The sequence below is a fragment of the Peromyscus maniculatus genome, chromosome 3 (assembly GCF_049852395.1).
Source record: "Peromyscus maniculatus bairdii isolate BWxNUB_F1_BW_parent chromosome 3, HU_Pman_BW_mat_3.1, whole genome shotgun sequence".
NCBI classification, from domain to species: domain Eukaryota; kingdom Metazoa; phylum Chordata; class Mammalia; order Rodentia; family Cricetidae; genus Peromyscus; species Peromyscus maniculatus.
Window position 1 is genome coordinate 110,434,681 of NC_134854.1, and position 12,295 is coordinate 110,446,975.

At 47.2% G+C, this 12,295-nt stretch overlaps 1 protein-coding gene across 1 annotated transcript in view; it reads left to right on the forward strand.

Annotated features, from left to right (window-relative positions):
* Rpn1 (ribophorin I) overlaps positions 1-9,757 on the forward strand; it is a 28,759-nt gene extending 19,002 nt beyond the window's left edge. Inside the window, exons 7-12 of the mRNA XM_042274490.2 lie at positions 117-309; positions 2,997-3,096; positions 4,365-4,503; positions 4,606-4,725; positions 7,313-7,558; positions 9,168-9,757. Coding sequence (XP_042130424.1) covers positions 117-309; positions 2,997-3,096; positions 4,365-4,503; positions 4,606-4,725; positions 7,313-7,558; positions 9,168-9,350 — 981 coding nt within the window. The 3' untranslated portion in view covers positions 9,351-9,757. The remainder of the gene's footprint in view (positions 1-116; positions 310-2,996; positions 3,097-4,364; positions 4,504-4,605; positions 4,726-7,312; positions 7,559-9,167) is intronic.
* Positions 9,758-12,295: the final 2,538 nt, after the last annotated feature.

A 12,295-nucleotide genomic window follows, 5' to 3' on the forward strand; every position in this document is an offset into this window, starting at 1 on the left:
AAGTTAATAATTTAGAAGGTTTACTGTCTGGGGTCTGGTACAGGCTTCATGCTTACTAGGTCATATTTCTGCAGAGGTTCCTAGAGTTTCTAGAAGGTATTTATGTTCTCTTGCAGACCATCCTTCCTGCTGCTGCCCAGGATGTTTATTACCGGGATGAGATTGGTAATGTTTCCACCAGCCACCTCCTTATTTTGGATGACTCCGTGGAAATGGAAATCCGGCCTCGATTTCCTCTCTTTGGTGGGTGGAAGACACACTACATTGTTGGCTACAACCTCCCAAGCTATGAATACCTCTATAATCTGGGTGAGTGTTGAACATAGTAAGAATAGAATTGCAAAGGGCCAGCTTTTTCTTTTAACTTCTTGTAGATGTTTATTTAAAAAAAATTTTTTTAAATCAGCTAATTAAATTCTTAGATGTAGTTCTTGAATTTCCTCTTCTCTCAATTCTTTGTGTGTGTGTGTGTGTGTGTGTGTGTGTGTGTGTGTGTGTGTGTGTCTGTGTCTGTGTCTGTGTCTGTGTCTGTGTCTGTGTGTGTGTGTGTGTGTGTGTGTGTCTGTGTCTGTGTGTGTGTGTGTGTGTGTGTGTGTGTGTGTGTGTGTGTGTGTACACACGCTCCACAGCACATGTGTGGCAGTCAGGACATTTTCTGGAGCTGGTTCTCTCCTCTTTGGTTTTTAGGTATGGAATTAAGGTTGCCAGCACTGGTAGCAAGCATCTAACTGACCCATCTCAGTACTCACAGATCTTTTATTTTTTGTGTAGTGTTGGAGACTGAACCCACATCCAAGCAAATACCACTGAAGCCCACCCAGCTCTTAATTTGGAATCATTTAAAAAATAGTAATAATAAAGTACAGGAATAAGAAAAGGTTTTAAGACCAGGCTTGGTGGTGCCCACCTTTAATCCTAGCATTTTTGAGGCAGAGACAGACTGATCTCTGTTATAAGCCAGCCTGGTCTACATAGTGTTTCTTGGTCAGCCAGGCTTCATAGTGAGACCCTGTCTCCAAAAAGAGATGAAAATTTAAAAAAAAAAAAAAAAAGTTATATACAAATACCCAGAGCCAATGATTATAAACATTCTATCATATTTTCTTTCTTATCTATTTGTTTATTTTTCTAGGCCAAGTTCTTTATAACTTTGGCTGTCCTTGAACTGGTTGTATAGACCAAGCTGGCCTCAAACTCACAGAGATCCACCTGCCTCTGTCTTCTGAGTACTGAGATTAAAGGCTTGTTCTTGTAGGTTTGTTTTTTTTTTTAATTACCACTTGTAGATGTAACCAACTGTCTTATTAAATAAGAAACACAGAACCAATGTAAAAGAGAAAGCGAAGAGGTCAGAGCTCAGAGCTAAAATCTCACCCTTCCTCCTGTGGTGCTCCTACCTCTCCGAAAGAGACCTACTTCCTGTATGTATGTCTTTACATAGTCTTTTTGTTCTGCCTTCTCATTGGTTGTAAACCCAAACACGTGACTGCCTCGTCACTGCCTGTATATACAGCCCTCCAGGTCTTAAAGGCGTATGTCTCCAATGCTGGCTGTATCCCTGAACACACAGAGATCTACCTAGCTCTTCTACCAAGTGCTGGGATTAAAGGCGTGCACCACCACCGCCACACTCTTGCTATGGCTCTAATAGCTCTGACCCCCGGGGAACTTTATTTATTAACATACAATTAAAATCACATTTCAGTACAAATAGAATACCACCATAACCACTTACATAGTTTAAGATATTATTTGTTAAGTTTTGCCCTTATTAAGATACTGTTTTTTAGTCTCCCAATTTATACATTTCTTTCCATTTCCTTTACAATTTATTGTGGAAGAACTTGACTCTCTTGCGCTGCAGCCTGCTGCTGTCTAGACTTGCTGATTGCTCACTCAGTACAACACCCTCTGTCTTTCCTGTTTCCTGCATATTGTCAGCTGTCCCTTGTTCTGGGTGAGCTTTAGCATGACTGGAGGTGATGAGGTGCCCGTTCCTTAGAAAGCACAGTCCTGTGTCTTTGGATGCTCAGGTCCTGTGTCTCCACTGTTGGTGCTGACTTGGGCTCTCTCCAAGCTTGTCTCTTTCCTGCTGAGCCAGGCACAATATTCCTTGGGGATTCATCTGCTGACCTGCTCTGCTCTCTGGAGAAACTCTTAACTGTTGGGGGTCTTCTCTCCTTGGTCCCATCAGTTGCCATGTAGCTTCCTCTTTCTCTCTCCTTCACACACACTGCTGACCTGCAGGTCTTTTAAGAAAATATGATAGAATGATTATAATCATTGGCTCTGGTTATTATGTATTGTGAGAACGTTTTTCCAGGGATTTGGAGGACTAGGCCATATCTTGCTGCCCCCTCCCCATAAGGTCCCAGTGACAAATCAAAGTTAGATTCCTTCAGTTTCCCCTGGGGAACCAGTGTTTATTAGGCTTACATACAGAGTCTAGGTGAGGGGCTACTGGCAGGAGTGTGGGTGACCTAAAGCAGCCATGCTGGAAAGTTGGCATGCTTGATAACTTCCTCATAGTTACAAATGGAGAGCTCCCTTCTCCTAGCCTTCCCTAGCAATAACTATTCTAGCCCCTCCCCGAGAGGCCCTGTGGCTGACATGTGCGTTAGGGCGTACTTTTATCTGCAAATATCTGAGAGTCATACTGGATACTCAGGTGAGGGTCCCATGACCCTCCTCCTATGAGGAGATGTCCCAGGTCCAGAAGCCCAGCTGTGGTGGGTGATGTGAACTGAAGAGGGTGCTGTGTTGTGTCTGAGGATTTTGACATTGTTTACAGTTGTTCTGTCTTTCTGTGGAGATTGGAGAAGAGCCAGAAAGCCTGCACTGTCACCCACCCCTCTCTCTCAACCCACCAGCTCTTGCCCATGAACTCTTGATAACATCTCTCCCTTTGTGTAAAAGGAGAAATCTCCTATCTTGTAGTTTCCTGTCAGCAGTCTTGTTTTCTGCTCACACCATTGCCTGTACTTGACGATTCTCAGGTGACCAGTATGCACTGAAGATGCGATTTGTGGACCATGTGTTTGATGAGCAAGTGATAGATTCTCTGACAGTGAAGATCATCTTGCCCGAGGGAGCCAAGTAAGTGACTGTTCCTTTCCTCTACACCCCGTTTCTCTGATAGTGCCCGGTATCACATGAGGGACCTGTGTTCTAGGCGTATAGTGTAGGTACTCATTAAATAGCTTTGACTGAGAAGCCTTTGGAACCTTTGACTAAAGCTAGGAAGGAAAAATTAGATTCAAAGGAGGGCACACGGTTTAGTCAGGAGGCTTTCCAAAAACATAGTGCCTCCATATGCCTGGAGCAGAAGCCAGAGTTGCCTCAATAAACCAGAGTAATGGCCTGAGTCTAATGCCAGGGAGGAAGGTGGAGGGGATTACTGAGCTGCACACCTACAATCCCAGGACTTGGAAAGTGAGCCTGGAGAATCTTGAGTTGGAGCCCAGCCTGGGCTACATTCCAGGCCAACCTGGGCTACATGTAGAAAGTGCCTATCTAATAAAAAAGAATTGGTAGACTTTGCTGTGTTAACAAAGAAAGAAGGAGTGGAGTAGCTGTGGCGCCATTCTTCCCTGGGCCTTTCTCAGGGTCTGTCTGAACAAACAGGAGGAGTCATCTGTGGTCAGTTGGAGCAGCTTGGGGAAGAGATGTTGATAAAGTGAGAGTTTATCTTAAAGAGCTAGGTGTTGGGAAGGAAGGTGCGAAGGCAAGAGCTGGAGCTGTGTAACGCACTGTGAGGCTCTGGGTTCAAGCTCCAGTACTGCTAGAGTGTGTGTGTGGAGGAGAACTGCTGACTTGAGGAAGGAGCCAGGGGCCTCTGGAGGAGTCCATTTGGTAGGAGCAGATTCCTTAGTGTGAGCTGCTTATAGTTTGTGTCACAGTGTTTGAATGGTCTCTGTTGGTTCATATATCTATTCTGATGACCAGGATGACATATGCTTTGACTAGTCCATGGAGGAGGGCTTGTTCCTTCAAACTACTGTGTTACTATTCCCCTAGGGACTGTAGGCCTAGCCAGAAAGTAATAATGAGCCCTAGTTCCGAAAAAGACTACGATTCTTATGAGGAGGGAGCATTTGGAATAGCTCCGAAGGCATTCTTTAGGTCCCTAAGAGATTCCCTGGGTGGGCTGTACTGGGGAGCTGTGTTTACTCTGTGAACCATCCTTGTGAGTGCTGGAGGGAGACTGTCAGTCTGGTCTTTAGCTTTCTGACATTAGATGCCTGTAGCAAGCAAGGTGACAGTGTGAATTCAACCTCCTGATAGCCCTTAGCCTTAGAATTCTGCAGCCCACACCCCCATTGTCGCTGTGCTTTGTTTGAGGCTGTACTGTGTCTGTGTTCCAGGAACATCCAGGTAGACAGTCCTTACGACATTAGCCGTGCCGCAGATGAGCTGCACTACACCTACCTAGACACATTCGGCCGCCCAGTGATTGTGGCCTACAAGAAAAATCTGGTTGAGCAGCACATTCAGGACATTGTGGTGAGTGGCTGTGCTGTTTGTTGTTGGAGCTGCCGAAAGCAGTGGCTTTGGTCTATGGATCTGAGCTGGTCTTTCCTGACACCTTCTTCCCGGCTCTTGCAGGTGCACTACACCTTCAACAAGGTGCTCATGCTGCAGGAGCCTCTGCTGGTCGTGGCCGCCTTCTACATTCTGTTCTTCACCGTCATCGTCTACGTCCGTCTGGACTTTTCCATCACCAAGGTACTCTGTTCTCTTCTGTCTGTGTCAGACAGTCCTTGTGCCCTTGTGATGTGTCACACACATCTCCACAGTGAGCTGGATTAGGACCTGTGGCTGTAATTCCCTACATTTTCCAGGCCTCTGCACATTCTCACTAGAGAGACATTTCTTCCCCGTGTGGTGCTGGGGGTGGAACCCAGGGCGTCAGGTGTGCCAGGTGGCCACTGAGCCTCATGTTAAGTCCCTGCTTCCTGCCTTGTCTTGGTTGTGGAAACACCCTGGACACTGGGGGAGGCAGGAGAACCATTGAGTGATTGGTGGTGGTGGTTCTATTTGCTGCCTGTTCAGCTGAACATGGAGGTGGCATGTCCTAGTGGTCATGTCAGCAGTACCCTCTGTCCCTTCCCCTGTGGGAGTGCCTTGTGGGGAGATGGCATCAGACTTCATCAGATACTGCCGACCTGGTGCCCACCTTTTTTTCCTTGGGGTTCTGCTTGCTGACTGAAGGCCATCTTCTCTTTGTCTCTTTCCTCCCTCAGTTCCCTTCTTTCTCATTATTACCAGCAGTACTGTTTGATAAGGGATCTGGAGCCCTGTGCTGGGCACCAGAGGCACCTTGTGTGGTCTGGTTAGTGAGGCAGGAGCCAAGCAGGCCTCAGCCAGTGAGACAGGCTGTGCTTTGGGTGTGATCAGTGCTTGTCGGGTGTCACTTTGCTCTGTCCTTTAAGCAGCCCACTAGGGGGAAAACGTATAAGAAGGAACAGTGTTGCTTTTAACTCAGTCCAGTTGCCATAGGGTTCTTGCCTTTCTTCCCTCCTGCGACCAACAGAATCCCTTTGTCTTCATTGCTGAGTCGTGTAAACACACACAGAGTGGCTTCAAAACCGCCACACTCAGACCATATGCTCTGACACAGTCCTGAAGTTACATAATTCTGTATTCATATGGAGAGCGTGGTGTTACAGTACTGTGTCCCCGGGGCACTTGGGTTAGTTCTCTTTTTCTGTGTTTTTATTTGAAATCTTAAGTTTGCTTATTTGTGTTTGAATTTCAGTTTGATTTCTTTTCCATCATTGCTAAGTTGGGGGAGCAGGGGAAGCCAGGTTCTCACTGTGTAGCTCTAGTTGGTTTAGACTTGCCGCTGTGTTGACCCGGCCAGCCTCAAACTCAGAGATCCACTTCCTTCAGCTTTCCAGGACTGCTATGATTAAAGGTGTGTGCCTTACACCAAGACATTGCTAATACTAATTTTAGTTATGAATTAATATGTTTGAAATTCAGAATTCTAAAATGGCAATTCTGCCTTGTCCTCCCTTCTTGCCTTATAGGAAATTAATTTCATCAGTCCCTGGTAGCCTCTCTTTTTTGTGGTTTTAAAAAAAATTAGGCAGATTTTTTTTTTTTAAATTCTTCTCTTATATAATATACCTCCCCCCTCCCCCCATAACCACTTCACCTCCCTTTCCCTTCAGGAAAGAGCATGCCTTCCAGGGATTGATCCAAACATGGCATAACAAGATACAGTAAGACTAGGCACAAACTCTCATATCCAGGCTGGGCAAGGCAACCCATTAGGAAGAAAAGGGTCCCAAGGCCAGGTGAAAGAGTCAGAGACACCGTCACTCCCACTGTTAGGAGACCCACAAGAGACCAAGCTAACAACCATAACATATATGCAGAGGACCTGGCTCAGACCCAGGCAGGCTCCGTGACTGCCACTTCAGTCTCTGTGAGCTCATATGAGCCCTGCTTAGTTGATTCTGTGGGCCATGTTTTCCTGGTGTCCTCGACCCCTCTGCCTCCTACATTTCTTCCTTCCCCTCTTCCTCAGGGTTTCCCGGAGCTCCAAGGGGAGGGACCTGATTGCCATCTCTAATTTGGGCTCGCTCTCAACCTAGTGTTTGGCTGTGGGTCTAGGCAGATACTTTTTATTATCTCTTCTTACTCTAACGGCAGAGACTGAATCTATTTTTTTGTACTTAGCGTTTTCCATTTGTCAAGTATATCCTGGAATTCCCCTCTGTCAGTTCACAAAGCAGTTCCTGTTATTACTTTCACATCTGCAGATGTGACACCGAATGATCAGTCCTTTACTATGTCTACATCTACCCCATGGTAAAGTTGTGGGGATTTACTATGTAAAAGTGTCACCAGACCTAAGCCAGCCTCTGAGTTGTCGGCAGGCCTTGCCAGTGGACCCACACTGAGAGGAACTAGAGAGGGTGGGGCCTCTGAGGGATGGTAAATGGAAGAAAGAGTTCACGTTCTTTCCTGAAGTTCCGAAAACCTTTGAAGGGGTGAGACGTGATAGTTCCCCAGAGTCTTCCATGACTAGAGATGAGCTCTTGCTGTGCCAGTTTCATGGCACATCTTACCATTACTGTCCTGGTCGCGACCATGTACCTGTGGAACTGTAAAGTGGTGTGTACTTTGTCTTGATGTCTCCTCCAGTCTTCGTTGTAGAGCCTGGTCCTCTGAGTGTCAGAAGGGTTTGACGCCTGGCTTCCTAAGGTGACCTTGGTTGGCTGGTGGTAGTAGGCATCCTATGACAGATAGGTCGGGGTGAGCACCACCCTATGTTGACAGACATGGTCTCTCTCCCCTCCAGGATCCAGCTGCAGAAGCCAGGATGAAAGTGGCCTGTATCACAGAGCAGGTCTTAACCCTGGTCAACAAGAGGTTAGGCCTCTACCGTCACTTTGATGAGACCATCAATAGATACAAGCAGTCCCGGGACGCCTCCACTCTCAATAGTGGCAAGAAGAGCCTGGAGACAGAGCACAAAGCTGTGACCAGTGAGATTGCTGTGCTGCAGTCCAGGCTAAAGACAGAAGGCTCTGACTTGTGTGACAGAGTAAGTATTAGTGCTGTGAGTCACTGTCTGTGGCCCTCCACTTGAGGGACTCTTTCCACTTGTCAAAAGAGCACCCATCCTGCTCCTTGGGGTAAGCTAGGCTCTAGGTGGCTCTCTCATACTCACATGTGCAGGACCTCGACTCTTCAAGTGGTGCCAGTACTTGTGGTAGGACACGAAACTGTGGTATCTGTAGGCTGGCTTTGGAGAAGTTCTGCAGCTTCTCCAGCTCTGTGTCCATGGGGTTGGCAGTAAGGGCAGTATTCCCCTCTCCAGATGCCATCTTCAGCTCCAGATGGCCATGCCTGTAACCCCAGCACTCTGGAAATGCATTTGTAAGTGTAGGGGCATGCATTTCCAGATGAAATCCTGATGCTAGGCTACATAATGAGTTCAAGGTGAGTCCTGGCCAGAGGGTGAGACTCAAAAAAGGTGTCGGGGAGGGGGAGGTGCGGAGGCACTCAAACGTAAATCCCAGGCTCTGATCCAGACTATCTAAACTTGGGCACATTACCTCATTTTTGTGTCTGAGCGTCCTTATAGATAATGGGAAGCCAGTAGTCTTTCACAGTACCTGAAAGGTGGTTCGTGTCAGTCATGTCCTGTGGGAGCCAGCTATTATTATCTGTAAAGGAAGTACGACCTACTTTAAAAAGTGCCCTCAGAGTTCTCAGGCTCCTGTTAGCTCCTCCACCTCCACCCTGGATCTCTTACTAACTCTTCAGTTCCTTTGCAGCACAGCTGTGAAACAGTTCTTCATGTGCTCACCTGGGTTTTGTGTGTCAGCTCTTTGAAGGCAGGCCACCTTGTCTGTCCTTACTGCTTCTGGAGCCTGGCACACAGGTGACAGTGGATATGGTCTGGTCTGGCTGTCACCTTCCACATCACCTGTTGGTCTTTGTCCTAACTAATCTCTGGTCCCAGTAGAGAGAGAGGACACTCATGGAGCCTGTGTGCTAGTCATGATGTTGGGGTGTAGGCAGAGTCTTTCATCAGGACTGTGATCAGCTCTGTTCCACCAGCAGCTTCCCAGATAACCACTTAGAGACTTAATATTAATTATAAATGTTCAGCTGATAGCTCAGGCTTATTGCTAACTAGCTCTTACAACTTAAATTAACCCATATTCACATTCTGCCATGTGGCGTTACCTCTCTTTCGTCTTTCATCTCCTGTTCCCTCTCCATGTCTGGTGACTCCTCTGACTCTGCCCTTCTTCCCAGTGTCCTTAGTCTGGTTCTCTCGCCTAACCTTATCCCGACTAGCTGTTGGCCAGTCAACTTCTTTATTAAACCAGTCACAGCAACATATATTCACATGGTGTAGAGGAATATTCCACACTGGGGTCCTGTGGTTTTCACTCTCAGTTGTTAGGGTGGAAAGCACCTTGCTTGTCAGAGCTGAAAAGAACATGGCCTGTAGGTAGTGAAGCTGCTGTCTGGAACCAGGCTTGTTTTCTTGCATGCCAGCCCTCTGCCATTGGCACTGCTCTATGCTGAATTTTTGACTTCTGTGGACCTCTGGATCTGTAGGCCTGGGAGCCGATGGGGCTTGTTGAGTGGGGTGAGAGGGCACTTCTCAAACCCTTCCCTGATCTTGTCTCTGCCAGGTGAGTGAAATGCAAAAGCTGGATGCACAGGTCAAGGAACTGGTACTGAAGTCGGCAATGGAGGCCGAGAGGCTGGTGGCTGGCAAGCTCAAGAAGGATACGTACCTCGAGAATGAAAAGCTCAGCTCAGGAAAACGTCAGGAGCTGGTCACCAAGATCGATCACATCCTGGACGCTCTGTAGCTCTTGTCTCCGGGATAGGCCTAGGTCGCCTACACTTGAGATGCAGTGCATAGGGAGAGGGAGGAGGTGGTGATTAGCAAAAGGCCTCCAGAAAGAGAAGAAAGCCAAGGCCCGCCCACAGTGGTCTGAGAAGCCTGTCCCTTATTTCTGAATGGTTCCCTTTTTTAAAAAAACAAAACAAACAAAAACCTAAACAAAAATCTTATATAGAAACAAATATGGCTGTGTCTTGAACAAAGGCATTTTCAGTAGTTGGTTTGATTTGTTCTGATGCCTGGGATATTTTTTCCACCTTAAGTCCTGTTTTAAACTTTTCTAACTCCTAACGTTTGGCCTTTTGTGAGTGTATGCATGGTTTTTTTTAAAGTGTGTATGACCAAATGAAAATAAAGGAGGGACTGTGAAAATTTGCTTTTACTGTACTGAAATCTCTCATGTAATTCTGAAGTTTGGGGATAATACTTTGTTTGTTTGAGACAAGGCTTCTCTGTATAACAGCCCTGGCTGTCCTGGAACTCGCTGTGTACCCAGGCTGGCCTCAAACTCACAGAGAGCTGCCTGCTTCTGCCTCTCAAGTGCTGGGTTAAAGTGTCACCACGTCTGGCCAGTAGATGATACTTTTGTCGCTGTGAGTTTTCTCAGAGTAATTACAAGGCAAGTATCAGAACATTGATGTTTTCTAATACAAGCTGAGAGACTCAGATAGTCACAGAACAGTGGTGAAGTAATCCTTTTGTATTCCTTAAGTCTGTGTCACACATTCTAAGCATTGAAAAAGGGTGATGAGCAGAGCAGAGGTGGTTCGTGGGGGTACCCCACAAATTCATGATCTCAAATTGACCACACCGAGGAAGGGCACAGGCCTGGAGAACACGAACAGGGCTTAGACTGGGAATGTTTAGGAGGGGGTGGTCTAGAGCTGAGGCTTAAGAATGGAACAGATAAGCCGGGCGTTGGTGGCGCACGCCTTTAATCCCAGCACTCGGGAGGCAGAGGCAGGCGGATCTTTGTGAGTTCGAGGCCAGCCTGGGCTACCAAGTGAGTTCCAGGAAAGGCGCAAAGCTACACAGAGAAACCCTGTCTCGAAAAACCAAAAAAAAAAAAAGAATGGAACAGATGACAGGGTGGAGCGTTCCAGGCGGTGGCTAGTGTGTGTGGAAGGCCCTGGTGAGGCTGGTGTTTGAGGACCCACAGGGAGTCTGTAGAAGAGAGTGGATGATGTCTGACGGGGTGCAGAGGTGGAGGTCCAGAACAAGATAGTCTGCTAGGTCTGTCATGGCTTTGGCTTTACCTTAACATCAGGATTGACAGCTGGGAAGCCCACATGGGACTGAACTAGGCCCTCTGAATGTGGGTGACAGTTGCATGGCTTGATGTGTTTGTGGGTCCCCTGGCAATGGGACCAGGACTTACCTGGGTACACTGGCTTTTTAGAGCCCATTCCATATGGTGCAAAGCCTTACTCAGTCTTGATGCAGGAGGGAGGGGCTGGGTCTGGCCCCGACATGGTACAACAGAGGAGGGAAGGGGTGGGATGGGGTAGGTGGGGTGAGTGGGAGACGAGGAGGGGTTGGTGTGTAAAAGGAAAGAAAAAAATTTAAATAAAAAATTATATATAAAACAAAACTAAAAAACATCAGGATTGACTGCTCACTGTGGGAGCTGGGCCAGTAGACTTTGGAATGAGAAAGCCAAGATCATACTGTAGTCATAGATGGGGGCAGAGTGGGTTTTGGTGCTTCAGTGGGTGCTGTGAAGTGTCTGCTTGGGGTACAGCCCCATCTTCGCCTAGTCCTCCTCCCTCAGATAGCACGCAGCGGTCAGGAGGTGTTACCTGACTAAGTCAGGCTCTCGTGTTTCTCACATCATAATCTACTGTTGTCAAGTGACCACTGGACTGGCAGGCAGACGGGCGTTTGTTGACAAGCTCACCTTTGTGTTAACAGGTGTGCACTCAGTTGTAGGCGGTTACTGGGCGGCTGGCTATGTACTTCTTTTTGTTTTTGTTTTTTCAAGACAGGGTTTCTCTTTGTTGTTTTGGTGCCTGTCCTGGATCTCGCTCTGTAGACCAGGCTGGCCTCGAACTCACAGAGATCCGCCTGGCTCTGCCTCCTGAGTGCTGGGATTAAAGGGGCTATGTACTTCTTAAATTGGTGGGTGAGTTGATGTGGTAGTACTATCCACTGAGCACAGAGAACCATGGACCAGTTTTGATGAACTGGTGGGGTTTTGTTTCAGATACGGCAAGGTGCCTGAGAGCTCCAAATAGGGTGCCACAGGCAGTTTAGGACCTGACAAGGAGAGATGTGGTTTGGGATGACGAATGGTTTGTCCAGCACAGAGCTGGTTAGGGAAATGGGCTGGAGGTTGTGGTGGGTGGGAGTGCCTATGAAGAATATAGAATTAGAAGAGACCAGCCCGTGTGGTGCACACCTTTAATCCCAGCACTCCGGAGGCAGAGGCAGGAGGATCTCTGAATTTGAGGCCAGCCTGGTCTACAGTGAGTTTCAGGACAGCCAGAGCTACACAGAAAAACCCTGTCTCAACAACACACACATAGGGCCTGTGTGGCAGTCTGTGTCTGTAGTGCCTGCTGTCTAGAAGTCTGAGGCAGGAGGGTCACTTGATTTGTTTTTTTGTTTGTTTTTCGAGACAGGGTTTCTCTGTATAGCTCTGGCTGTCCTGGAACTCACTCTGTAGCCCAGGCAGGCCCAGGAGGATCACTTGAGCAAAGAAATTTGAGATGAATTGGAGCAATGTGGTGAGACCATCTTTTTGTTTTCCAATTAAAGCATTTATTGAATCTATTTTTAATATCTGCAAGCCAACAGTGAGCTCACTTTATTAAAGAATGAACACAACGTACAAAAAAGTATGCTTATATTATAAAAATACGTCCATCTTCTGGTGCTGAGTAGAAGTTATTGAAACAAAATCAAGACGAG